Source organism: Phascolarctos cinereus, unplaced genomic scaffold (genome assembly GCF_003287225.1).
Source record: "Phascolarctos cinereus isolate Bilbo 61053 unplaced genomic scaffold, phaCin_HiC Scaffold_1;HRSCAF=81, whole genome shotgun sequence".
Taxonomy (NCBI): Eukaryota; Metazoa; Chordata; class Mammalia; order Diprotodontia; family Phascolarctidae; genus Phascolarctos; species Phascolarctos cinereus.
This window is the reverse complement of record NW_027555514.1, coordinates 103,057,868-103,082,594: the sequence shown is the minus strand read 5'-3', so window position 1 is coordinate 103,082,594 and position 24,727 is coordinate 103,057,868. Positions and strand designations below refer to the sequence as shown.

The window sequence follows — 24,727 nt, the reverse complement described above, 5'->3', positions numbered from 1 at the left end:
GACTTATATAGGTACATTTTATTTCCAAGGAGAAAATGCAAGCTCAAGAGCACAGATTATTTTGTTTTTATCTTTGTATTCCCGGGACCCAGTGTAATGCCTGGAACACAGTAGGTGCTTAATTTTGTGTATTATTTTTTTCCTTCCTACACACAATTTTATTTTTGTCTTTTGATAAAGTTCTTTTTTTTTAAATCAAGGACTGTTGGTTTGCATATGGTTATTTACAATTGAAAACAATGAGGTAAAGACTATGGATTTTAATATAACAAAAAGGATTATTCTCCAGTATTGAGTGGGACTGATGGCTGCAGAGGTTACTTCCAACTATAACTTCTTTGAGTGTCCCCTAAAATCTCCCCTGACCACTACAGAGTTTGCTCTCTTCATGTAAGATGTTAGCACCGTGGGAAAGAAGAACTGGAAGAAGGGAGAGGGGGCACAAGGGCACAGGTGTGGCCGTTCATGCAGAGAGAACATGTCTGGCTCCAGGCAGGCTGTTTGCAGCCAGTGCGTTTAATTAAGAAAGGTAATGAATGGAAGGGAGAGTGGCCCTGCATAAAATTTTGCTGATACAAAGAGTCACAGAAAGTGGAGGAAGGGAGAAGAAGGCAGTGGGGCACAGGTAGGAGCAGTAGACAGACTGGGTCCCCCAAGGATCTGCTCTTTTTATGCATCAGTAAGCTCTGTGTTCCACCGCAGATGCTTCTTCTGTGAGAGGCTGAGCTCCTGGAAACCGAGGTGGGGCTCATTAGCTCAGGATCGAACAAGTTATGGTTATGAAGGCCTTGGGCTGCTCTTGTACTGTGAGAAATGATGAATGGGGGAGTTTCAGAGAAACCTGGGAAGACTTGTGTAAAATGATGCAGAGTAAAGTGAGCACACAGATAGTTCAGGCCTTCATCACGTTTGCCTGTACTTTTATAACAGTCTCCTAATTATTCACTCTGCTTTACAAAGCTCTCTTTCCTTCACAAAGCTGCCAAATTAATATTTCTAAGACACAGGCCTCACCATAGCATTTTCCTGATCAAAAATTTCCAATGGCTCTAAAATACTGACTCTGGAATAAGATATAATATGTAACTATATATATAATAGTACTAGTAATATATAAATATACATGCTATATTATATACAATAGTATTACATATACAAACATATATACACATTATAGAGGCATATGTGTATGTATATACAAGTGTGTACACACACATATACATACATATATATGTTTGTATGCATGTATGTATGTAAATTCTCAGCCGGATTTTCATCCAAAATGAGAATATAACTAAAAAATTTTACCATTTATTTTGTCCACCTCACAGGGTTTTTGTGCTATCTCAACTAAGACTTTCAGTGACAAGTTAAAAAATCACCTTAAATTATTTTACTTCCTCTTAGGAAGTCCTTACATTTAAACCACAACCTGACTTGCTGTATCTCACGCACATTGGTCCTATGGTTCTAATTCTACCCTTCTGGAAGTCTTAATCCTTCTGTATGACAGTTCTCTAGTCTAGCTCTAGTCCACCTTTCCAGACTCAGTTCATATTATTTCCCTTCACAAACTCTATGTCCTACCCTAATTGCCTATTAATATTTCCCAAGCCCAACATTTCCTGTTCTATTCTAATGCACTTCCTTCACCTCTACATCTCAGAATCAGCTTCCTTCAAGGCATAGCTTAGGTGCAATCTCCACCACAAAACCTTCCTTGATACTTCTCTTTTCCAAATACTTTTTCCTTATTGAAATTTTCTGAACATATATTATAACCCTCTTGTAGAATGTAAGCTAATTGAGGGCAGGGACTATTTTATTTTGTATCCACCCCTCTAAGATAACATTCCAGAGAAGGTGCTGACCTGCACTGGATCAAAGCACAGTGCCTTATGTATAACTGATACTTAATAAGTGTTTGTGGTACTGAATTATCATCATAGACGGTACAGACTCAAAAATATCTATGTACAAGAAAGGTTTAAATATATTCATTAACCTCAGATCCATATAAACTTAAAGAAAATTAGAAATTCTTGACTTTATGCCTCACCTTTTGAGGTTATCATAATGGATGACCATACCCTTACCATGGCATACATTCCTTTGTTTTTTGTTAGAGATAAGAAATGTACTGGACAGAACATGGAACCAACAATGCTCTTAAGATGAGATAATATCTTTAAGGCACTCAGAACAGGACCTGACACATAGTAGGCACTTAATAAATGACTGTTCCCTTCCCCTTCTTTCACGGGCCAATTCACCATCTCTGGCCCACTTGCCAGAGAATAGATATCTTTGTGAAGATATTGGTAGACTCTATGTGCTCACTGAAGAAATAAACCTTAAAATGAGCACGTCAAGCATTAGTAAGAACTGGCTGTCAGTCTCCCTACATCATCATAATAATGACAATGAAAAGGATATCTTGGGTATGAAAAAGTCAGTGCTCAAAGAATGAAAGAAAAGGACCTAGGCAGGGAGAGTCACCTCTCCAATCCCAATTATCCTGAGCGTCCTTACCTCCTCTCCATCCCAGCCCACCCCCCATGACTCTGATCTCTAATTACTTCCAGAATCAAGGCAGACCGAACAGAAGAGAGTGTGGGACAGGATAATAACAACAACAACCACCACAACAACTAACTTTTGCATATTGTAAAGTTTTATGGTTGAGAAGAAGAAGAATGGCTAGCATTGATATACCATTTTAAGGTTCACGTAGATCATCTCATTTAGTCCTTCCAATAACCTTGTGCAGTAGGTGCTATCACCATCTCCATTTTACAGAGGAAGAAACCGAGGTTGAGGGAGGATTTGTCTGTCCATGGTCACACAGCTGATAAGTAGGAAAATTTGAACTCATGTCTTCTGCATTCTTGGGTCGGCCCTCTAGTCTATGTAGCTGCCATTATACTTTACACATATGACCTTACTAGACCTTCAAGTCAATTCTGCGAGTCTAAGTATTATTATTATTATTTTTTTTTTGGAGAGGCCATTGGGGTTCAGTGACTTGCCCAGGGTCACATAGCTACTGAGTATTATGTGAGTGAGGCCAGATTTGAACTTAGGTCCTTCTGACTCCCAAGTCTGGTTCTCTATTCACTGCACCACCTAGCTGCCCCGAGTCTAAGTATTATCATCTGCCTTTGCTGGTGGAGAAACAGAGACTCAGAGGTTAGCTGAGTTCCTAAGGTCAGACAGTTAGTAAGCGGTGGGTATGCAAGATGATCAAGAGAATCATCTTAGGTAGCTCTGTGCCATTAAAAATGTGTAATGGATTTCATCCACAAAGAAAAGGAGGTCATTCCTTCCACCTCCTATCCAAGAATGGTATGTAATTGTCCCAAACTCTCTCCCTTTCTCACTGACTTCCTACAGCTTGATGCTTACCTTTGAAAAGAGGTTGAAGCATCCTAGGCGGCTCACAATGCAGTAAACTTCAGGGAGGCGTTTCCCTTTGCCACCAGGCTTTTAGGAAGGAAACATAAAGAAATTCCTCAGAGAAATTACCACCAAGGTAGGGTGGATTCCTAATATTCCTAGGGTGGATTCTGATATTCTACTATATCCAGGGAGAAACTAGAAATTTCTTTATACTGGGAAAATTACAAGGGGACCCCATATTGTCCTACCTCCTACTCAAAATTGGTATATCTTCCAAATATAGCTCCATGATACAAGAGACACTCTATATACTAGATATGACCACAAGCTAGCGATACTGATTTGTTTTTTCAAACACCAGAATTTATATATCCAAATGAGTGTCATCTCCTTCAAAGTTATCTTCTTGAGAAGCTATATACTTATTTCAACAAGAAAGGTCACCATTATTCAAAACATCTTTTGAACTCTTCATCTGGAATTCTTTTAGGAACAGTTTATGAGCCAGACCAGCTCCACCTTCCCCCTCCCCCCAAAAAACCCCCAAAACCCAACAGTCTCATTACTTTGTAAGCATACTTCATGCTTTGGCTTGAATAAGTATTATGCAGCTGGTCAACCACCTTATCCACCAAATTTGACTAGAAATGACTTTTAGGAAAATCAAAATTCATCTTCAAAGGATAATAGTAGTAATAGTAGTAGTAGTACTAAACTAAAACACTAACAGAGCATTTTAAGGTTTGAAAAGTACTTCATTTTACCTACATAATAACCCTGTGAAGCAGATGCAGTTATTATTCTCATTTTACAGAGAAGGAAATATTTATTTTTAATGGCCAAAGCAACTTGGAGTAATCTCCTTTACCATCTCTCTTTTGTTGTTCAGTTGCTTTTCACTTGTGTCCAACTCTTTGTGACCCCATTTGGGGTTTCTTGGCAAAAATACTGGAATGGATTGCCATTTCCTTTTCCAGCTCATTTTACAGATGAGGAAACTGAGGCAAATTGGGTTAAGTGATTTGCCCAAGGTCACATAGCTAGTATCTGAGACTAGATTTGCACTCAGGAAGAGGAGTCTGTACCACCACTGTACCACCAGATGCCCCACCATCTCTCTTACCCACCACTTACTCTCTTGAGAAGTTAACAAGGGTCACAAAATGAGCTCATGTGGCCAGTAACATATATTAATATATTATAAATAATATTATAATAATGATTATAATAATAGTAATAATCTGATATAGAATTTGAACTCAGGTCTTCCGAGCTCCTAACCTAGTTCTCTGCCCACTATAACACCTAGCTATCCCTGAGATGAAGGCTTCTGAACACTGACAGTCTATTTCTAAGAATGCGTTTCATATTTTAAATAAGAGAATCCTCAAAAAAAGAGTTACAGAATGTTCTGAATAATGACAGCTTGGTAGGTAAGGGTACAGCTTCTCAGGGTGACTCCTCTGAAGGGGATAATCCTTATTCAGATAAAAATTCTCTCAAACACTTCTTTCAAGTCACCTTGCCTTAGAGTCACACCTCATATATTTGTCCATTGAATGAAAAATTGAGCATAGCACATGTCCTCATCTACCCATTATGAACATCCCTTCCAGGATATAGCCTAAATGAAGTTATGCAACAGTTTGCTTGTAGCTGAAACTTCCTATGGGTATTGTCATTCATTAGGATGTGAGCTCTGTGAGGGCAGGGACTTGACTTTTTTTTCTTTCTGTCCTCAGGACATAGCAGTGAGTGGCACACGGGAAGCACCGAAGAATATTTTCTCATCCATTCATGGTATTATTAGGTTAGACCGGGAGAGAGTATTTTTTAATTGCCTTGAAGCAGGGCAGTGACACCATGCCTCGCTATCATCATAGGAGAGGCATCAAGCTTTCTTTGGTCCTTTGTTGCCCTCAAGTGACCAGTAGGGAGATCCTGTACCCTCTCCTTTGTCGGAGCAAGTGACAGATAAAACCCCATGGTGGCCCTTGCCTTCCTGGTGACCAAAGGAGAACAAGTAGTTACCAGAAGCCTGCGGCAGTACCCGAACCTTCTACTTCCGTCCTCTCCAGTCAGGACAAATGAGAATGTTTCACTGTATTTGGGAAAATAAAGATCCATTTTAAGGAAAAGAAAAATAATCGTCGATATGAAGCTGTATACTAACCAGTCATGGTGAGAGAGATAAGGTGAGGGGAGAATACTGGGGTGGGATGGGGGATGGGGTTCTTCCTAGTTTCCTAACTCTGTGTCCAGGATGGGCCTGGTAACTTGTACTGGAACTTCCCTGGGGTGGGGTCTAAGATGCTCTTTCCAGAACAGGATAACTTAAGGATTTCTCCATTCCATGGCAAGTTACAAGAGCTGCGTCCCATTCCTTCTGCTCTATTCCTTTGACCAAATAGAAAGATCCAAATGATAGGGAAAGTATATCCTTACTAATATCACTTAAATCAGGGACTTTTCACCCTATTCATGTGTGCTGTGGACCCCTTTGACAATCTGGTGAAGCCTATGGAGCCCTTTTCAGAATTGTGTTTTTAAATGCATTAAATAAAATATATAGAATTGAAAAAGAAACCAATTATACTGAGGTATAGTTTCAAAATATTTTTAAAATACCAATTCATGGATCCTAAGTTAAGGACCTCTTATCTAAATTTTGGGGACCAAACTTCAGTCAGTTGTCATTTGCTGAATATCTGGTGTGTGGGCAGGGTGCCATAGGAAGTGAATAAGAGGACAGGGAATAGGGGCGGCTAGGTGGTGCAGTGGATAGAGCTCTGGCCTTGGAGGACCTGAGTTCAAACCTGGTCTCAGACACTTGACCCTTACTACCTGTGTGACCCTGGGCAAGTCACTTAACCCTGACTGCCTCACCAAAAAGAAAAAAAAGGACAGGGAATAAAAGAAGAACAAGACATGGTTATGGACCCAGGCATGGGGAATGCGGCAGCGGGGCTGAGCCAAGGACAGCTTTGTGCCCCTTCAGAGGTCATGCATGTCTGCTGCAGCTACCCTCTTGTCCCTGCCTGCTTACACTGACTTTATGTGCTCAGGAAAACTCTTGACATCTGACTGACTCCACTCATGCAGAAAACACCTTATACCTAGGGTTCTGCAAGTTTGTTTTTTGGTATCAAAATAACTGTATTTCAATATCACTGGTTTCCTCTGTAACCCTATGTATTTTCTTTTATGCATTTAACAATATTATTCTGAGACACCAGACTGCCAAAGGGGTCTATGACACAAACAGGTCAAGCCCCAGCCTTAGAGAGACCACACGACCAATTTCAGCAAACAAGGTCTCACCTGGAAACTCACGATGTATATTACTAGGTTCTCTTCAGAAGCTCAAATCATTAATAATGAAATGACCAACAAGTAACATAATGGGGTAAAGCAATGGTTTTGGATGAACTATGATCATTCACGATTTACATAGTACTTACAAAGTGCTTTCTCTACAATAACCCTGTAAGGCAGACAGAATGGGCATTACTATGAGGAAACTGAGGCTGAGAGAGAGAAATTGACTGGTAAAAAAAGCACTACTAAGTATTATAGCTGATATGTGAAGTCTCCTGACTCAGGCCCAGGGCTTTTTCCATTACATTAGAGGGAAATGACACTGTATAAACGAATCAGAGGAAACAAAAGTTGTAATTTATTGAATGCTTAGTGGGAATTAGAGAGAGGGAATGGAGAAATATTCCAAAGTATCTCCTCTGATAGAAGTTATAGTATGACTGACTCTGTACCCTCACCTCTTACAAGGTAAGAATAGAAATCCCTAATTTGTATTCTAGCCTCCAGGGGAGATGCAAGCACATACCTGGTAAACTGGTACACAGGTACCCAATCCTTAGCATCGGGGAAACAGAATTGGGGAATAGCCTTAAGCTGGTCTTCTGCTTCCCTCATGAATTTGAATGATCGATCCAGCTGCAGAGAGAAAAATTAGCAGAGTTGACGCAGTGCTCCAGTATTTGGGAAAACACTGCAGTGTTCTCAGGATGTTGAAAAAAAATTTATTCTTAACATTACAGCTCCCACCAGTCCATGAACCTGACCACCATCTTATCTAATTGTGGATGCCAAATAAGTTTGGACTCAGGCTGTTGGGTGCTATCTTTCCTGTGGTAACACAATTACACATTTAACATTTTAATTAAACAAACATTTACTGTGTTTACTATTCACAAGACATTATACCAGGTACTGAGTGAGACTGAATGATGAACAAGATAGGATCCTTGCTCTCAAGAACTTTACAAGTCTAATAGATTATAAAGAAAAACAACAGCAAAACAGTATTTGTTGTATCAAAGTTTCCTCGTGGCCAAAATTTCTGAAATGTATTGATTCAAAAAAAAAATTGAAGGACATTTGTTTCTGTCAAAGAATCTCAAGATTTATATCCAAATTTGTTTTTTTACTATAATCAGACTACAAGATTTGTAATGGATTTTGTTTTTCTTGCCTTTTCAATGGAGGGGGGAGAGACAAAGAAAACCCAGAACTGAAAATAAAATAAAATTGAATAAAAAATATATAACCCTAAAAAAAGGAAGTTTTGAGGTCATCTTTTCCCAATTCCTCAATTTATAGACAGAGAAACTGAGGTTCCAAAGTAAAGTGATCAACCTAGGTAGTAAGGGTCAGAGCTACAATTAAAACCTAGATTTTTGGGTTCCAAGTCTGTGCTCTTTCCACTAAGATGACACAGTTTAATAACCACAGCTATGCTGCTCCCCCCTCTGTCCCACTCCTTTTGACCAAACAGAAAGGACCAATGCATGGAAGAGCAAGATGAAAAAAAAAATCATGAATCTGAAAGGTATTACTACAAATTATTTTGCCCCAGTCTCATGGTCTTCTTCCTCTGTTCCTATTTACATGCTGCTGAACAGAGCTGGAGAAATTACACAGCTGCTAAGTGGGGACACTATAAAATCATTTCATCCAATTTCATCCGGGCCCTCACTGCAGAAACAAACAAACAAAAACAACATTCCAAACGTTCTCTTCTCTCATCCCCGTTCCTTCTGCTTTCTCATCTGAGGACCTTCCCTACTGCTTTATTGATTTATTTATTTTTAGGCAATTGCGGCTAAGTGACTCGCCCAGGGTCACACAGCTAGTAAGTGTCAAGTGTTTGGTCTGAGGCTGGATTTGAACTCAGGTCCTCCTGACTTCAGGGCTGGTGCTCTATCCACTGTGCCACCTACCTGCCCCCCCCAACTACTTTATTAAGGAAACTGAGACCATTCTACATGCTCATCCCTTTCCTTCTCTCTTCATTTCAAACCCCCTTGACATCATCTCTCATTCTTCTCCACCCTTCTCTGATAGTAAGATGTCCCTTTTCCTTGACAAGATGAACTACTGCATAGTCCCTTGATGGCCTTCTCCAGCAGACTTTCCTCAGGACCCTCTTCTCTGCTTACAGTATCTCTTCTGATGACCTCATCACCTCCCGTGGCTTTATTATATCTATGCAAATGATCCCTGAATCTCTATATTCAGCCTCGGTTGCTTTCCTGAACTCCAGTACTACAAACCAACTACCTATTACTCTTTAAAGTGGATGTCCCAGAGACATCTCAAATTCCTTATGTCCAAAACAACTTATCTTTTCCCCAAAATGCTATCAAACTTCCCAATTTCTGTTGAAGATACAACATTCTTCCAATCTCTTGGGTTTATAACCAAAGGATCATACTTGACTCCTCAATCTCACTCACCCCACCAATCAGTTGCCAAATCCTGATTTTTTTTTACATTTTTTACAACATATCTTACAAATAATCCCTTTCTTCTACTCACACAGCCACGACCTTAGTTTAGGTCCTCATGATCTGTTACCTAGATAACTGCAATGGCCTTCTAATTGGTCTCCCCACCTCAAAGGTCTCCTCCCCACTACAGGTATCCTCCACTCAGCTGATAAAGTGATTTTCTTAAGTGCAGATCTGACCACTTTCTGCCCCTACTCAATAAACCTCAGTACCTCCCTACTGGTCTTTAGTATAAAATATAAACTCTTCAGTTTAACTTTTAAAGCCCTTCACAACCTTCTCCCAATGTATACAGCTTCATCGTGCATTATCCCCCTGACATCTGGCCAAAATCACCTCTACCTCTATCACCCATCTCTATTCCGTCAAACAGCCGTATAATCAATGCGTTAGTACCTCAATTTTCCTACATCTCCTCTAACATTTGTCATTTTCCTTTTCTATCATATTAACTAATCTGATACGTGAGAGGTGGTACCTCAGAGTTGTTTTAATTTGTGTTTCTCTAATCAATAGTGATTTAGAGAATTTTTTCATATGACTGTAGATTGCTTCTATTTCTTCATCTGAAAACCGCCTGTTCATATCCTTTGACCATTTATCAATTGCGGAATGACTTGTATTCTTATAAATTTGACTCAGTTCTCTATATATTGGAGAGACGAGGCCTTTTGCAGAGAAACTTGCTCCTCTTTAAATTCTTAAAAATTGTTGAGAAACTCAGAACCTCAAAGAGATTTTATTTGTGTGTATTATTTTTTATTAATACCTACCAAAAGAAATTAAAACTGATTAAAAATTAAAAATACCTATTCATTCCTTCAAAATATCAATAATAAACTCATTTCATGACAAAACATATTTTAATGAAAATTAACTGTTTTCTGAAATAAAAAAAACTAGTGAGAAAAGTGGCACTGTTTTCTATATTTTTGCAAATTTCTTTCAATATCTGTTTTACAAGAAAACAGCTGGATTCTCCTATTTGTTACTATATTTGAGCTGTTGTGACAGGTTGATATGTTCTTTTGGTTGAAGCATATGAAGAAAATCTGGCCTTGCACAGATATGTAGTTAGAAAAGGAAGGAGTATCTTTTTTTTTTTTTGCTAGGCAGTTGGGGTTAAGTGACTTGCCCAAGGTCACACAGCTAGTAAATGTCAAGTGTCTGAGGCCGGATTTGAACGCAGGTCCTCCTGACTCCAAGGCCGGAGCTCTATCCACTGTACACGTAGCTGCCCCTGGGAAGGAGTATCTTAATAGACAAATAACGTGCTATCATTATGAAAATAGTTTTGACCTTGTGGATCCCTCTGAAAGGGTCTCAGAGATCCTAAGACCACACTTTTGGAACTGCTGCTCTAGACAACATGGGAAGACAGGATGGTGGGCTAGAGAAGGAGGGAGTGAGAAATGAAGACAAGAAGGAAGGGATCAAAGATGGTGCCAGAATTAGAGAACAGAGTTAGTTAGAAGAGCAAAAAAGAAGAAGGGAGATACAAGCAAACCCAGACACTGAATATGGAGTGTGTTTCAATCCAGCTTGTGGAGATTGGAAAACAGCCTTGGAGCTGAATACCTACTGAATTCCCACCTATCCTTTATAGTCCACACTTACTGGTAGTTGCTTCTAGGAAACCTCTGGGAATTCCTCCATTAGTAATCATCCCTCACCCTTGGAACTTGCATGGCACTCTGTTTGGAATGCCCTTTATGACAATCATCACATCCTAGATTTATCTGTGTATGGGTCTTATCACATGGCAAGCTCCAGAGGCCAAGGGGCCTATCTTATCTTGATGGCATATCTCCCTCAGTGCTTAGCACAGCACTTGGCAGCGACTGGGTACTCAATCTATATCTATATCTATAGATACACACACACACACACACACACACAACACGTAGAGTTTTAAGAAAGGTTGCCAACAAAAAAGGTAACAGCCAAGTTGGTATAGGAGGTAATTCTGAAGTCAGAGGCATAGAGACCCCAAGGAGAAGCTGACTCAACCTGAGTCTGAAGTAGGGTGAACTCTAGGTAGAAAAACCTCCACAATACTGAGGATTAGGGCTCAGAAGAAAATAACTAAAGCAGGGAGTTAAAAGAGTAAATTATGAGATTATTATTTAGTGCTCTGAACTTTTACTAAGCTAAGTCAAGTACCTGTGACTGAGCATGTGATTTAATTCACCTGTTTAGAGTTTGTACCCTGAGCGTCTTTGACACCACAGGAAAGTTCGTGTGTGTGTGTGTGTGTGTGTGTGTGTGTGTGTGTGTGTGTGTGTGTGTGCACGCACACGCACTGGACTGCATTGCATGCCAGGGAGGCGTCCTGCTGGAGAAGAAGAAACCTGGACCTGGGGATGTGGTCTCTGATGGAAACATTTTTTTCCTCTTAGGTATTAGAAGTAAAGAATAAACTCTGTTCTGGTTTTATGCGCCACCATTTTTTATCTTATGTATTTAAATTTTTGTTTTTGGTGATCAATTAGAATTTAGAAGATGAAAGCATATGAGCACTACCTGCAGAGGACTGAGAATCCAACCAGGATGCTGTATTCTGTTCCATCACAAAGAGGCCCAAACAAACATAGATATCCCCAACACAAAGGGGGGCAGTGGGGCTGTGTAGTGGGCAAGAGCTCCCAGTAGCTCGGGAGTGTGGAAGACCCCCGTTTAAATCTGGCCTTGGATACTGACTAGTTGTGTGACCTGGGGCAAGTCACTTAACCTCTGTCTGCCTCGTTTCCTCAACTGTTAAATGGAGATCATAATAGCACCTATCTCCCAAGGCCATTGAGAGGATCAAAAGAAATAACATTAGTAAATGCTTAGCACAGCCCTTGAAACACAGGAGGTACTTAATAAATGCATGTTTCCATCTTTCCATAAATACAGTGGAACTCCTTTATTATACTGACTTTAGGGCAACAGCACTAACATCTGTTACTGGTTAACCACTATATAGCACATAAGACTTTTGTTGCATGTAGTTCTTTTCTAGAGACCATGGTTTTTAATCTATGGGTTAAAGTTCTTAATTTAAAAAACCTGAATCCATATGATAAACCAGGCTCCACTGGAGTTCTGTTATATATGTGTGTGTGTGTGTGTGTGTGTGCGCGCGTGTGAGACGCACATAGAGAGTGCAAAGGATGCAAAGATGATGTACAGAAGTTAAAAAAAAAGACTTAGTATATGGAAATTACATAACTAAGAGAAAAAGTAGAAGAAGAAAGTAGGTAAGAAAAGATGGGGTCTGGCTGAGAGAGAGTGAATGGGTAGATGAGAGAAGGGGTAAACAAGAAGAAGAGTCCTCAGGATTTTCCAACCTATTAGTGCTTTTGTTTCTTCTCCCAAGGATGCCATACATTGCCCCATCCGTCTTGCACTATGGAGCCTCACACCCAATACACTCCAATTAGGACTTAATCATTATCTTATATCCCATCTACAAAATTCTAGCCACAATTATATTTTCCTTAGGTTTCCCCACTTCTCCATACCCTCCAAGTCCTTCTGGTAGTGCAAGGCATTATTACAAGTGGAAATCTGAAGCTCCGTGACAGAAGACAGTTCTGTTCACTGGAAGCCTAGCTTAGCCTTACCTTTAGAGGGAACTGCTGTGTGAGTTCTGGCACGTATGCAGCCCCTGCCTGTTTCTTCTGTAGTGACACCACCACAAAATACTCAAATAGCTGCCTCTCTTGGTACTCAATGAGATCCCGCTCCAGACACTGATACCGAGGGGCCTGCTTCAGACGGGATTTCACGTTGACCAGGCGTTGGCTGTGAGCTGGAGAGAAAGAGAGCAGAGAGGCTAATTTTGTTAAATAGATCCTTGCACATCACTTCAACATGCTTAGTAATGCCTGATTTGGGTGCTTGGTCCAACTTGTAAAATTTCACTTTCCAATAAAGTATGTGCAAATCGCTTCCACAGCCGCTTAACCCCTAAGTAGCCAAATCTTGGAAATGAGAGCACTTGATCAGTTAGGGGAACTTAGCTTATGGATCGCTCTATTGCTGCCATGCGTTGGCATGGACACTTTGAGTAGCTCACCAAAGCCCTCACTCCATCTGTTAAGAGGGGATGGTGATGCTAGTCTCCTATCTTCCTAATCTCCCACTAAAATCTAATCTCAGTGAAAGTCGTAATACATCCAGAGCACGTCGGAGACCAGTAAGTATCCTTTGGGTCTCTTTAGGATCACAGAATGTTAGAACAGTTAGGGGCCTTGGAGAACATCTAGTCCAATCCCCTTATTTTACAGAAGAGAAAACTGAAGTCTAGAGGGGTCAACTAATTTGCCCAAGGTCACACAGTTGGTAGAATAACAGAATCAAAATTGAAACCAGGATTCTGTGACTCTGAATAGGCGGAGTCTAGGCACAGTAGTCTTTTCACAAAGAAGTGGAGGTAAGTACTACAAAAATGATGAACCTGGGATGGCGAGGGAGTCTTACATCCATCGCCTGATCTCGTAACATTAAACTATTGGACTCTATGGCTTCTCACTGAGCCCTCAAGAAGACTGTGGCAAACTCATTGCAGCCCAGTCCAAAGAAAGTACAATAAAAATCTAAAAGCCAGGAACTACCTTAGAGATTATCTTGTCCAATCTCTTCATAATACACATAAGGCAATTGAGGTCTACATCAGTGAAATGACTGATTGCTGGACACAGAGACGTTAGCAGCAGATCTAGGACTCATATCTGTGTCTCCCAACACTTTTTGCTCTTTTTTTTTTTGATGGGGTTTCACCAGCACGAAAATGAGCTGATGAAACTAGGAGAGACTCTGTAAAGGCTATAAGATCGCTTCTTATTCCAGCCAGTTTTAGTCTTCTGGAATATTCAGCATTGGTCAACAATTGTGAGATTCTTTTCTCAAGTAACCCTCCTGTGAATTCCTTCTGTGCTTCTCCTTCCCCTTTCCCCCCACCCTACGATCCATCCTCTTAGAGTTTCATTCATTGATTTCACAAGTAAGAGCTGGGCCTCTGTTACTTAATGGAAAACACCTTCCTGGGCTTTGCTAGTTCTCTTTCTTTCCTTGACCTTTAGAACAAGGGATGATCAAACATCTCAGATGTACATAGATTAGGTCATGTCCCACATCCGTTCCTCATCTCACCTTTCAGTTTCTCTTCCGTGTCACTGTCTGATTCACTGTTTTCATCTGTCACTGTGCCAAAAGGGACAAGGTAAAGAGACATGAATGCAAATCCTTCCAACAAATCAAATTTTCATAGGATAAAGAGAAGGACAAAATTGGGCTGTCTGATTCAGTAGGGCTTTCTTCTGCTCACATTTTAGCATACTCTTGACAAGTCACTGTCTTAGTCGGTTTCACAAACCTAATCTCAAAAATCTGGCTGAGACACCCAGTATCTGCAAACTTGTTTTCATTTTTATTTTAAAAAATATTTCAGCATAATCAGTTTCCTTTTCATCCTGTGCTTATTTTATGCATTTAAATACATGATTCTGAGACAGGGTCTCTAGTCTTCACCAGATTGCCCAAGAGTTCCATGGCACAAGAAGAGTTAAGAACCCTTGGATGCAGATGACTATCAGCAAGGGATGATGCTTTTGGCCCCTTCTATGCAGAGGTGGAAGACAGCCATGAAGGGTCAAGCAGAACAGGGAACTCAGCTCAGAATAGGGGCTGGAGTGGGTGGGTGGTGTAACATGATTGCTGCTAAAGCCAAGGATGCTCTGACAAAAGAAAGCCTTACAGAGAACAGATGAGATCCCAGTTCCTCTGCCATGTGACTGACCACCAAGCCATACATAGGGCACTGGGTATAGCAACTTACAGTAGATGTTTGCTTATTATGTCCTACTGCTAAACCAATCAAAATCCAATTATATCTGCCTCCCAGAAGGCTCCATTTCTAGGTCCCCCATGGTCCAGTGTCTCTACCTTTTCCCGAATTGCTCTCTGTTGACTGCGATAGCCTCTTCACCCGCTTCTTGCCCCTGCGGGCTTCATAAATGGCATTGATCCGTAACACCAACTGCCCAACATCAAAAGAAGAACAATCAATGTCAACAGTCTTCCAGTTGGGTTTCTAAGCTCTACCTATAGGTCACAGGACTAGGAGTGTGTAGGTGTGTGGGCAAACCTGAAGCCCCATGCTTCACGCACACACCTAGGCTCACAGGACCAGTAAAGGGTAGATGTAAAACTATTTTGCACTTTTGCTGAATTGTTTTCTGGCGGTGCTCTTTTTGGTAAGACAGGGAAGTAGTTGTCAGTAATGTCTAATGAACATGGACAGCTCATTATACCGTTACCAGATACTTCAGTGTTGGCATATATTTTTTTCCACTATTATACAACATGGGGTTTCCACTAACCAGGAAGTAATTTCATCGTTTCCCACAGACTGACAATTATGAGAAATCAGTGCTATATTTTAGGGAGAAGCTTCTCTTCCTAAATCAAAACAAAAAAAGGAAGAAAGAGCTGAAAAAAATGTTCCCAGGCACAGACTTTATTATATGGGAATGGTGCCAGAAAATCTCATCATCTGTCTTTGGGAGGATATTCAGCTGCTAATGCCTTCCTCTCTCTAGCTACATTTCATCTCCTCTGCATTTATCTTTTATGTACCAATTTACGTACACGCAAAAGTCTCCCCATTAGGACATAGGCTACTGGAAGGCAGGGACTATTTTTTGCTTTTTCTTTGTATTTCCAGCAGTTAGCACAGTGCTTGGCACAAAATAAGTGCTTAATGATTGTGGACTGATTTACTGACTACTGAAAAGGAGCAGGGATTAAGGTTCTTAAATCCTAGTTAGGGGCCAACCCTCACCCAAACATACACATTTATATTTATACCTCACACATGGATATACAAGGACCTACACTCATACATAACACATTTTATTTTCCTCACACTTTTGTTAAATGGGTATCTATTATTTGCATTTACTTCGAGATCTAGGGAGGCAATGTGGTATGGTGGAAGCAGCTCTGGCTCCAGAACCATAAGACTGGATCTCCACTCTACCTCTGACACTTATTGCCTGAGTGGTTTTGAGGGAGTTGCTTCACTTCCCCGGGCTGTTTCCTCATCTATAAAATTAGGGTGCTGGGTTAGATGGCTTCTGAGCTCCTTCCTCTAGATAGATGACCTCTGTCTCTAGCTAGCTTTTTTTTAATTTCAAGGGTCTGTGATTCCCTCAGTCTATGTACTCCCTTTGTCAATTTGGATCACAGTGCCTCCATGCCTTGGGAGATGATGTCATGAGTTTCTGTTACTAAAAAACATCATCACCTAGTGAACAACTTTCTGGTAGTAAGCATCACTAAGCTTAAATAGGACAGTCCTCCTAAAGCATATATACTCAAATCCCTTTCAGTTTGATATTATCTATAAGAACCTCCAAGAAACCAGTATCACTTCCAGGGCACAATGAGGATTTTAGTGGATGAGGCCAACCTGCCAGATTACCCCTGCTGCAATCCAATCAATCAGCATAATTACATACTATAAACCAGGTGCTTTGCTAGATGCTATTTGCTTTGCTAGCTACAATGCTGCCAGTTTGTCTGCATATTTTTATCCTGTTGGCCAATATTTAAACTTAAAATGGTGGACAGGTCTTGTATAAACTGAGTACTTCCCAACTTCCCTCAAGTTGTAGGCTCTGACGTTGTGTTTAAGAATGTACCATGTCATCAACTACAAAAGTGGAAATTAATATATATTATCAGTTGCAAACAATTATAATATTAGGCAGTTCTGCTTAACTGATTTTGAGGAATATGCTTTCTAGGGGGTTCAGCTGGGTGTCTGATACATCAAGACAAGATATATAAATCAAATTTTAAAACAAAAATTAACCACATCAGAGCTACCACTAGAGTATGGTGAATTAAGGTCATTGCCTTAGGTTCTATGCACAATGAATCATATTGACAGTGATGGTCAATGGCACTGACTTCGGGAGGCACCCAACAGGGAAGAAGAATACGGATACACAACCTAATGCTTAAATAAGAGCCCAGAGACCCAGATACATACATGTATACAATAATCCTATAATTTTTCTTTTCTTCCTCTGTCATCACCAAGGCAAAGTGGGTGGGATTGCCTCTTCTATCCACACTAAGCCATATAGCTGCATCTTTCCTCAATCTCCTTATCTTTAAAATGGTAATAACAATACACACTCTACAATGGGGAAAGTCCATTGCAAACCTTAAAACACCATATAAGTCAGAGTTATTACTATGTTTGGTGATTTCTTTTCCCATTCAGAGATGCCTTTGATGTTCATTTCACCAGATTTTACCAGAATAAAGATGCTGATGAGGATGGAAAGAGTGATTTGCCCTGAGCCTATATCCCCTAGAATTTATCCCCCTCTGGTCAAGAACATTAAGAAAGCAAGATAATAAGTCTAGAGTAGCTGACCTTGAAGAAGGATCAAATGCTACACTGTGTGGGTAAAGAGACAGCCCAATAAATGTACTTTAAATGTACCTGAATGGTGTTGGTACAAAATTGGTCATGAATGAGTGAAATTAATTTTAAGAGATTGAGTTAGGACACACAGAAGAACAAGGAGGAGGGGCTCCACCAATTTCTACTTTGTCCAGACCCTCTGGTGTCCCAATGCAGCCCAGTGGCAGGGTACTTTTTTTTTCTTTTCCTTCTTTTTGCCCCCCCCCCCCTTTTTTTAACTGGGCAATGGGGTTAAGCGACTTGCCCAGGGTCACACAGCTAAGCAGCAGTTGGTGGGGAAACCTGGGAGAGTTAACTACCTTGGGTATCTTTCTTCTCCTCTTTCCATTTTGGGGATTTTCCAGGTTGAAGAAAGTATCATCTGGGCTGCTGGGAGTAGAGGGTGGGCTGATTTTGGATGGAGATCCAGTGCCATCTCGACTTAGCTTTCTCATGTCCAACAGCTTGAAGTTCCTCCTCTCTGAATTTTGACGAAAAAATGCAGGTTTGGAAGCTAACTGTTGGTGAGGAAAAGAAGTATAAGAAGAAAAGAATGAGTTAATGAGGAAGAGGTAGGAGGGGTCAGCATAATAAAGGCTCTTTTAATGCAAAACTTCTCAAATCAATAAGCCCATGAAGCTCCCCAACATTTTCTCATTTATGTTCACTCTGCTGTGGGAATCCCTACAACAGTATTTCTCTAAAAACCAATCTATAGGCCAGCATTTATTAAGCCTTACTAAAGGTACTGTACCAAACACCAGAGATACAAGGAAAGGCAAAAACACAAAAATAGTCCCTGACCTCAAGGAGTTTACATACCGAGGAGGGAGAATTCAAATAATTTGAAACTAATTTGGGGTTTATTTGGTACAGGATGATAGTTAAAATTCCTAAAATATATTTTTCTCTCTTATCTCCCCAAAACCTTAAAAGTACAACATGATTTGGGGGGTTTCCATTTTAACTCCTTCTTAGTCTATATGTTGAACTACTTACTCTATTGTACTGAAAGAAAATAATAAGAATATTATTGATCTTACTTAGTTTAGCTCAAGAGTATCCAAGTGTGGGTCCCCTAACCAGAAATCTATGAGTGTAGCCTAAAGTCATTTAATTGCATACTGCATTACATTCAGCTTCAAAGACTATTTATAATTAATCCAAACCAGCCAGAAGTTGGTTACAAAATGGTACAGCTAGATCCTGATCAGTGAGAACAAAGAATCCCCAATAGTGTTTGTATTATTCACACTGCAGATTTCCATTGGGCTGGATCCAGTTTTATTTTACATAATTAAAACTTCAGACAGTGCAAATTCTAACATATGTGACCACTTCAGGGAATTCATTATTCATACTACCCTGGACCTGACTGTAGTGGTGAGCAGGTGATTGGACTCTATTGGTCTATGAGTTCATGGAAGGTAAAACTTCTTTTTCTAAAGAGCTTAGGTGGGCTGTACCCCAAGTTCAGGTAAGTTGCATGTTGACCTAGTGGGCTTAATTTTTTCTGATTGCTTTGTTCAAATATTTAGTCAGATCCTCCTATCTGAACATCTGTAGCAAGCACATAAAAAGGAAGGAAGATGTATGTGCTACCAGACCTCTAATACTGCTAAAGGTGGGAAAGGGCCTGAGGAATAGAAAGGGAGAGGGACATGGAGTAGGGGTGCTCCTGAAAAAAAAAGAAGGAACTGGGAGCTGGAAAACAGAGGTTGAGTATGGAAAATTGGCCCACCTAAGAGGAAACTGGCCAGGTGGAAAGGGCAACGGTATAGAAAGTGGGGGTCAGCTGAGGGAAGGAAAAGGAAAGAAAGATTGCCTCAGAGAAGGAAATAAGGAGTGGAGCCTTTAATCCAGGAAGAGATCAGTCAGAGGACTACCCATTGGGCATGCTTCACTTTAATATACTTCTGTGATCTCATTAATGTGGGTACTCCTTCTGCTGGTGTAGACTGTCACCTATCCATGCTTTTTCACCCTGTATGATGATACCTGTCTACATTCTCCCACAGATCCTCCATAGAGGATGCACCCAATATGCTCAAATCTGTCCCCCAGGGTAGAGGCTTTTAACCTGTCATGTTTCAGAGACTCCCTAATAAATATCTGTCCCTCTCTTCCCTTTCCCCTATCCATAAGTGAGAGAGGGATCTACAGGTATATTTGCAGGTGTTCCCCCTGCCCCCCAATAAAACACAAGGTACTTAAGAGCAGATTTTGTTTTTGTGGCTATATTTCCAGTCCCTAGCACAGTGCCTGGCACACAGTAGGTGCTTGAGGGATGCTTTGATTTATTGACTGATTGTGCCTTGTGTCTTCAGTACAAAGGGTCAGGAATTTTAGAGAATCCTAACAGTTCTCCACAATTAAATCAACACAACACTCAAATAATTTGAGTTGAATTGTCCTAAGCATAACTGAACTAATTCTGAAATAACTAATTTTAGCACTTAATGACGTATCATCTTTTACCATTATTTAACTATTCCATGTATATTGAATGTTGGGAGAAACCAAGAACAGTTCAACACAATGCACCATTTAATGTCCAACTGAATGAAGAAGACAGTTAAGTGCTTTAAGAGTTCAAACAAGGGGAGAGATCAGTGTGAGTGAGAGTCCTCCGGAAAAGCTTCCTCGCAGAGGTGGGCTTTGAGCCGAACTTTGATCCTTCAAAATCCAGGGCAGCAATTTGGGAAGGCAAAGAGGAGGGCAGAGGATGTTCCAGAGGAATAAGGTGAGACTGAAAACAGAAATGCTCAAGGGATGTTAGGGGGCAATTCCTTAGCCAAGAATCAGAAGACATGGGTTTGAATACAGCTTTGAGACTTGTTACCTACGGGGCTTTGGGCAAGTTATTTAAACTTCCTAGACATTAGTTTCTTAAACCGTAAAATAAGAGATATCTGACCAGCTTACCTCAAGAGTCCTTTTCTAGCTCTAAATCTATGTTCTAAGTCTGGCTGCAATGGAGGGTTTATGTAGAAAAAAAATCATAGCACACATTTATATTGCACTTTAATATTTGCAAAGTGACTTACATATTGCCTCATTTAATCTTCCCAGCATGGTCAATGTTATTAATTTTCTCATTTTACAGATAAGGAAACTAAGTCTGAGGGAGGCTGAGTGACTTGCCTAGGGTCACACAGACAGTAAATGTCTGAGGCCAGACATGAACTCAGGTCTTCCTAACTCTAAACCCAGTGTTCTTACCTATTTCACACTTCATTGCTGCTGGTAGTGGGAGTTAAGGCTGGAGAAGGAGATGAGGAATCAAGGAATACTTTGGATGCCAGGCTAAGGATTTTGAAATCTGTTTTGTCAACAGGGATGACAACTCTCCCCCTCCTTTTTTAAAAAAAGATACACTTTTATTGATATTTTGGAAATATCACCTCTATTTCCCAATATTTGTCTTCCTCCCTTCTAATTCCCAAAGAGCCATCTTTTGGAGCAGCAAGATGGTGCAGTGGATAAAGCCACTGGCCCTGGATTCAGGAGGACCAGAGTTCAAATCCGGCCTCAGACACATAACACTTACTAGCTGTGTGACCCTGGGCAAGTCACTTAACCCCACTGCCTAGCCCCTCCTCCCCAAAAAATAACCAAAAAGCCATCTTTTATAAGAATTAAAAAGAAAAGAAAACCCATTTAGCAAAAACAGCCTACACATTCAAAAACATTCGACTTCATACGTAGTTTTCCATACCCATAGTTCCCCACCTCTTTAAAGAAGTGGGAAGACATGCTTTCTCCTATAGGAAGAACTTTTAATGAGTCCTTTTGTAAAGCAATGAATATGTTCAGAATGTAAACAATCCCTCCTTAATTTCAGAACTTTTAGATTTAAAAAAAATTATACTGGTAATATTTTGTGAATGTACATGATATAGCTAGCAGGAAGAGAAAGGATTAGGATTTGCTCTGGCAGAGATTACCCACATTGCTGAAATCACAGATCTACCTAAGTATGTGGTTCAAACCTAAAACAGGACTTATGTCTTTCTGGAATATCTTATTATCTGAAATTTGGAAAAGAGATATCATGAAAGTGGGGTTTTAGGAAGACGAATCTAATTTACCAATGAATCAGACATGGAAAGACCATTTGGAGTTAGATGCTGCCACAATCCAGGTGGGAAGCCTGTGAAGCTCCAGAGGAACTGCAAAGCCCAGTGGGATTCCCATACTCAGAGTGCTCCAACACCCTCCCTCCCTACCTTTGCCATGCTGCTCTCCTACCTTGGTGGGAGTGTCAGGGATGGAGGAGGTGGGGGACGCTGGAAAGTTCAGGACACACTTCTTTCCCAGGCAGCGACCATGTAACTCAATGTCCTCATAAGGATTCTCCTTCAGTGGTGGATCTGCAGTCAAAGGCAACAGGTCAGGAGCCTCAATCCCAGCTCTGCTGCCTACTACCTGTGTCATCTTGGGCAACCCACCTAACCTCTCTGAAGCTCTGCTCCTTCAGCTATAAAATGGGTATAATAATACTTTCACTGCCTATCTGACAAGGTTGCTATAACAACGATATTTTGTAATGCACTATATAAATGTGAACTATTATTGCAAATGTTCAGTCTGAATTTAGGGAATTGATGACTTTCTCATAGATTTTATGTAAGTGAAACTAGTTAAGGAAATAGTCTTCAGCGTCATTGATGCTCAACCAAGTTAATATCCTTTCTCTGCCTTAAATTTCCATTTTGGCCTTATATATCTTTTTATCTTGGGTCTTGTATGGCTTTAAGGATCAAGTAAAGAAAGATTACCAAGCCATTGTTTTTACACATGATGTTATAAAGTAGTTTTCTTTTTGCCTATTAGACTGTAAGCACTCTGAGGCCAGGGACAGTCTTTTGCCTTTCTTTGTAAACCCAGCACTGAGTACAGCGCTTGGCACACAGAACCGAATAATGAATGCCTGTTGACTGATTGTTGACTGACTAGCCCCAGAGGGCAAAACTAGAAGTCACAGTTAGACGTCAGAAGGAGGCAGGCTTTGTCTCTGTATGAGAAAACTTTCGAACAATTAGGTCTGTACAAGAGTGGAATGCATTGTGTTAATAGGTAGTGAGTACTTCATCATTGGAGGTTTGTTTTTTTTTTGGTGAGGCAATTGGGGTTAAGTGACTAGCCCAGAGTTACACGGCTAATGAGTGTTATATGTCTGAGGCCGAATTTGAATCCAGGTCCTCCTGACTCCCAAGGCCATACACTGAACCACCTAGCTGCCAAGACTGAAGACTCACTTTTTAGATGACCTCTGAAGATCTTCTAAAAGTTTGTGATGCTTTTTTTTTCATTTTATGAAAACTGGAAATCAAGTCTCAGATCTTGTGAGATCACATCTCATTCCTTAACTCAGGCCCCATTAGCATTTTTGATAGTTCTCCTAGAGTGGGGCAAAGCTCCATATCTCCTTTACAGATGTTCTCTGTGGTTTGAAGCTTCCTGCCATTCTGGTATGATATTCTCTTTGTTAGGTTCTGGTTAGACATAGGCTTATAGATCTAGACATAGATACAGATTTAGAGTTGGAAGGGACTCAGAGGTCATCTAATCCAACCACTTCATTTCACAGATGGGGAAACTGGGGCCCACAGAAGTGAGGTGGCTTGCCCAAGGTCACACAGGTAGTAAGTGTGAGAGGAAGGATTTGAACCGAGGTTCTCTGACCACTGCTCTTTCCCCTCTACCCTTCCAGTTTTCTGATCACTTTTTTTTTGTTCATTGCCAACCCACTCTCTCCTGTCGGGCTCCACTTCCTTCCACGCACCCAATCCCTTTGCCTGTTCTCTCATTTACCAACCTCATACTCTTTGTTCATCTGTCTGTCTATCCATACATCCTTTGAAATATGTTTGGTGTGTCTTTCCATTTCTTCCTACCTACCCTTTCTGTCCCATTCTTTACTAAGTCCTCATCACAAACTGCTCTTTACACAAACTCATACATGTTCCAGCCTCTTACCCAGAATGTCCTCATAGATGTTCTCCTCAGATAAAGTGCGTGTGAGTGCCAGCTTAGTCTGTGCATACCAGTCCACTCTGCTGTTCTCAGACGAAGACTGCAGTAAGTCTTCAAACTCATATGACTTCCTGGATTATTTGAGGTAAAATGGGGGGGAGGGCAAGAAAGGAAGGAGACCAACAAGAACATAAATCAGACTGGAGTAGAGAATAACACAAGCATAATGTATTATTGCTTCACCCCTAAATCTCATATTTGTAAGCTCCATACCTAAGGAAAAAACAAGAGGAAAAAACCTTAAGACAGACCTATAAGTCTTAGACCTCAGAGCACACAGGGGTGCCTGATAATTTCTTTCATATTTCTTTCATACAATATATATTATTGCTTACATGTAACATATGCATATGATATATACAACAGATATTATTGTTGTTCTTGTTAATACTGGGAGGCAGCACGGTGGAGTACGAAGGTTCACAACTTTTTTTTTTATTACTTGAACCCCTTTTCAACAACAACAACAAAAACAACAGAAATATGTTGTGAATCCCTATATAATTTAATATACTACTCATAATATTGTTTTAAATTTATTCATTAAGTACTTAAAATGACTACAGTGATAACTTTTATCCCCAAAAGCTCCAAATCACTGCAGAGACAAACCTATAATGCTTCAAATGTGTACATGCTTACTGTCACAGAGGAAAAATATATTCATAACATAATTAGGCAATTATTTGTTGCTTGAAGTTCCGTTAAAAATGTTTGGTGCAAACCCCTTAATCCCTTGTTCCGAATTCTCAAAGGGTTCTGGAACCATTAAATGGGAACCATTAGTGTAGTGGATAGAAAGCCAGGAAGAATTGGGTCCAAGTTTCAATTCTGACACATACTGGCTGTGCGATGCTTGGAGAATCATTTAGGGATATCAGGATTCTTCTCAGGAGAAGGATTTTATTAGGCAATAAAAGTAGTGTGAAAATAAAATATCTCAGTAAACACTTAAAAGAAATCACAACAACCCATGGGTGATAGGTAATACAAGTAAGTACCGTTATCCTCA

General features: G+C 40.3%; 1 protein-coding gene across 2 annotated transcripts in view; it reads right to left on the bottom strand.

Annotated features, from left to right (window-relative positions):
- Positions 1–24,727, bottom strand: part of DENND2A (DENN domain containing 2A) — a 118,569-nt gene that overhangs the window by 31,804 nt on the left and 62,038 nt on the right. For both annotated transcript variants that reach the window (XM_020997955.2, XM_078153360.1), the window contains 9 exons: positions 23,659–23,786; positions 21,928–22,049; positions 17,997–18,194; positions 15,141–15,234; positions 14,349–14,399; positions 12,818–13,005; positions 7,244–7,353; positions 5,431–5,500; positions 3,406–3,483 (listed from right to left, as the gene is read on the bottom strand). In XM_020997955.2, the coding sequence (XP_020853614.1) occupies positions 3,406–3,483; positions 5,431–5,500; positions 7,244–7,353; positions 12,818–13,005; positions 14,349–14,399; positions 15,141–15,234; positions 17,997–18,194; positions 21,928–22,049; positions 23,659–23,786 (1,039 nt within the window). The remainder of the gene's footprint in view (positions 1–3,405; positions 3,484–5,430; positions 5,501–7,243; positions 7,354–12,817; positions 13,006–14,348; positions 14,400–15,140; positions 15,235–17,996; positions 18,195–21,927; positions 22,050–23,658; positions 23,787–24,727) is intronic.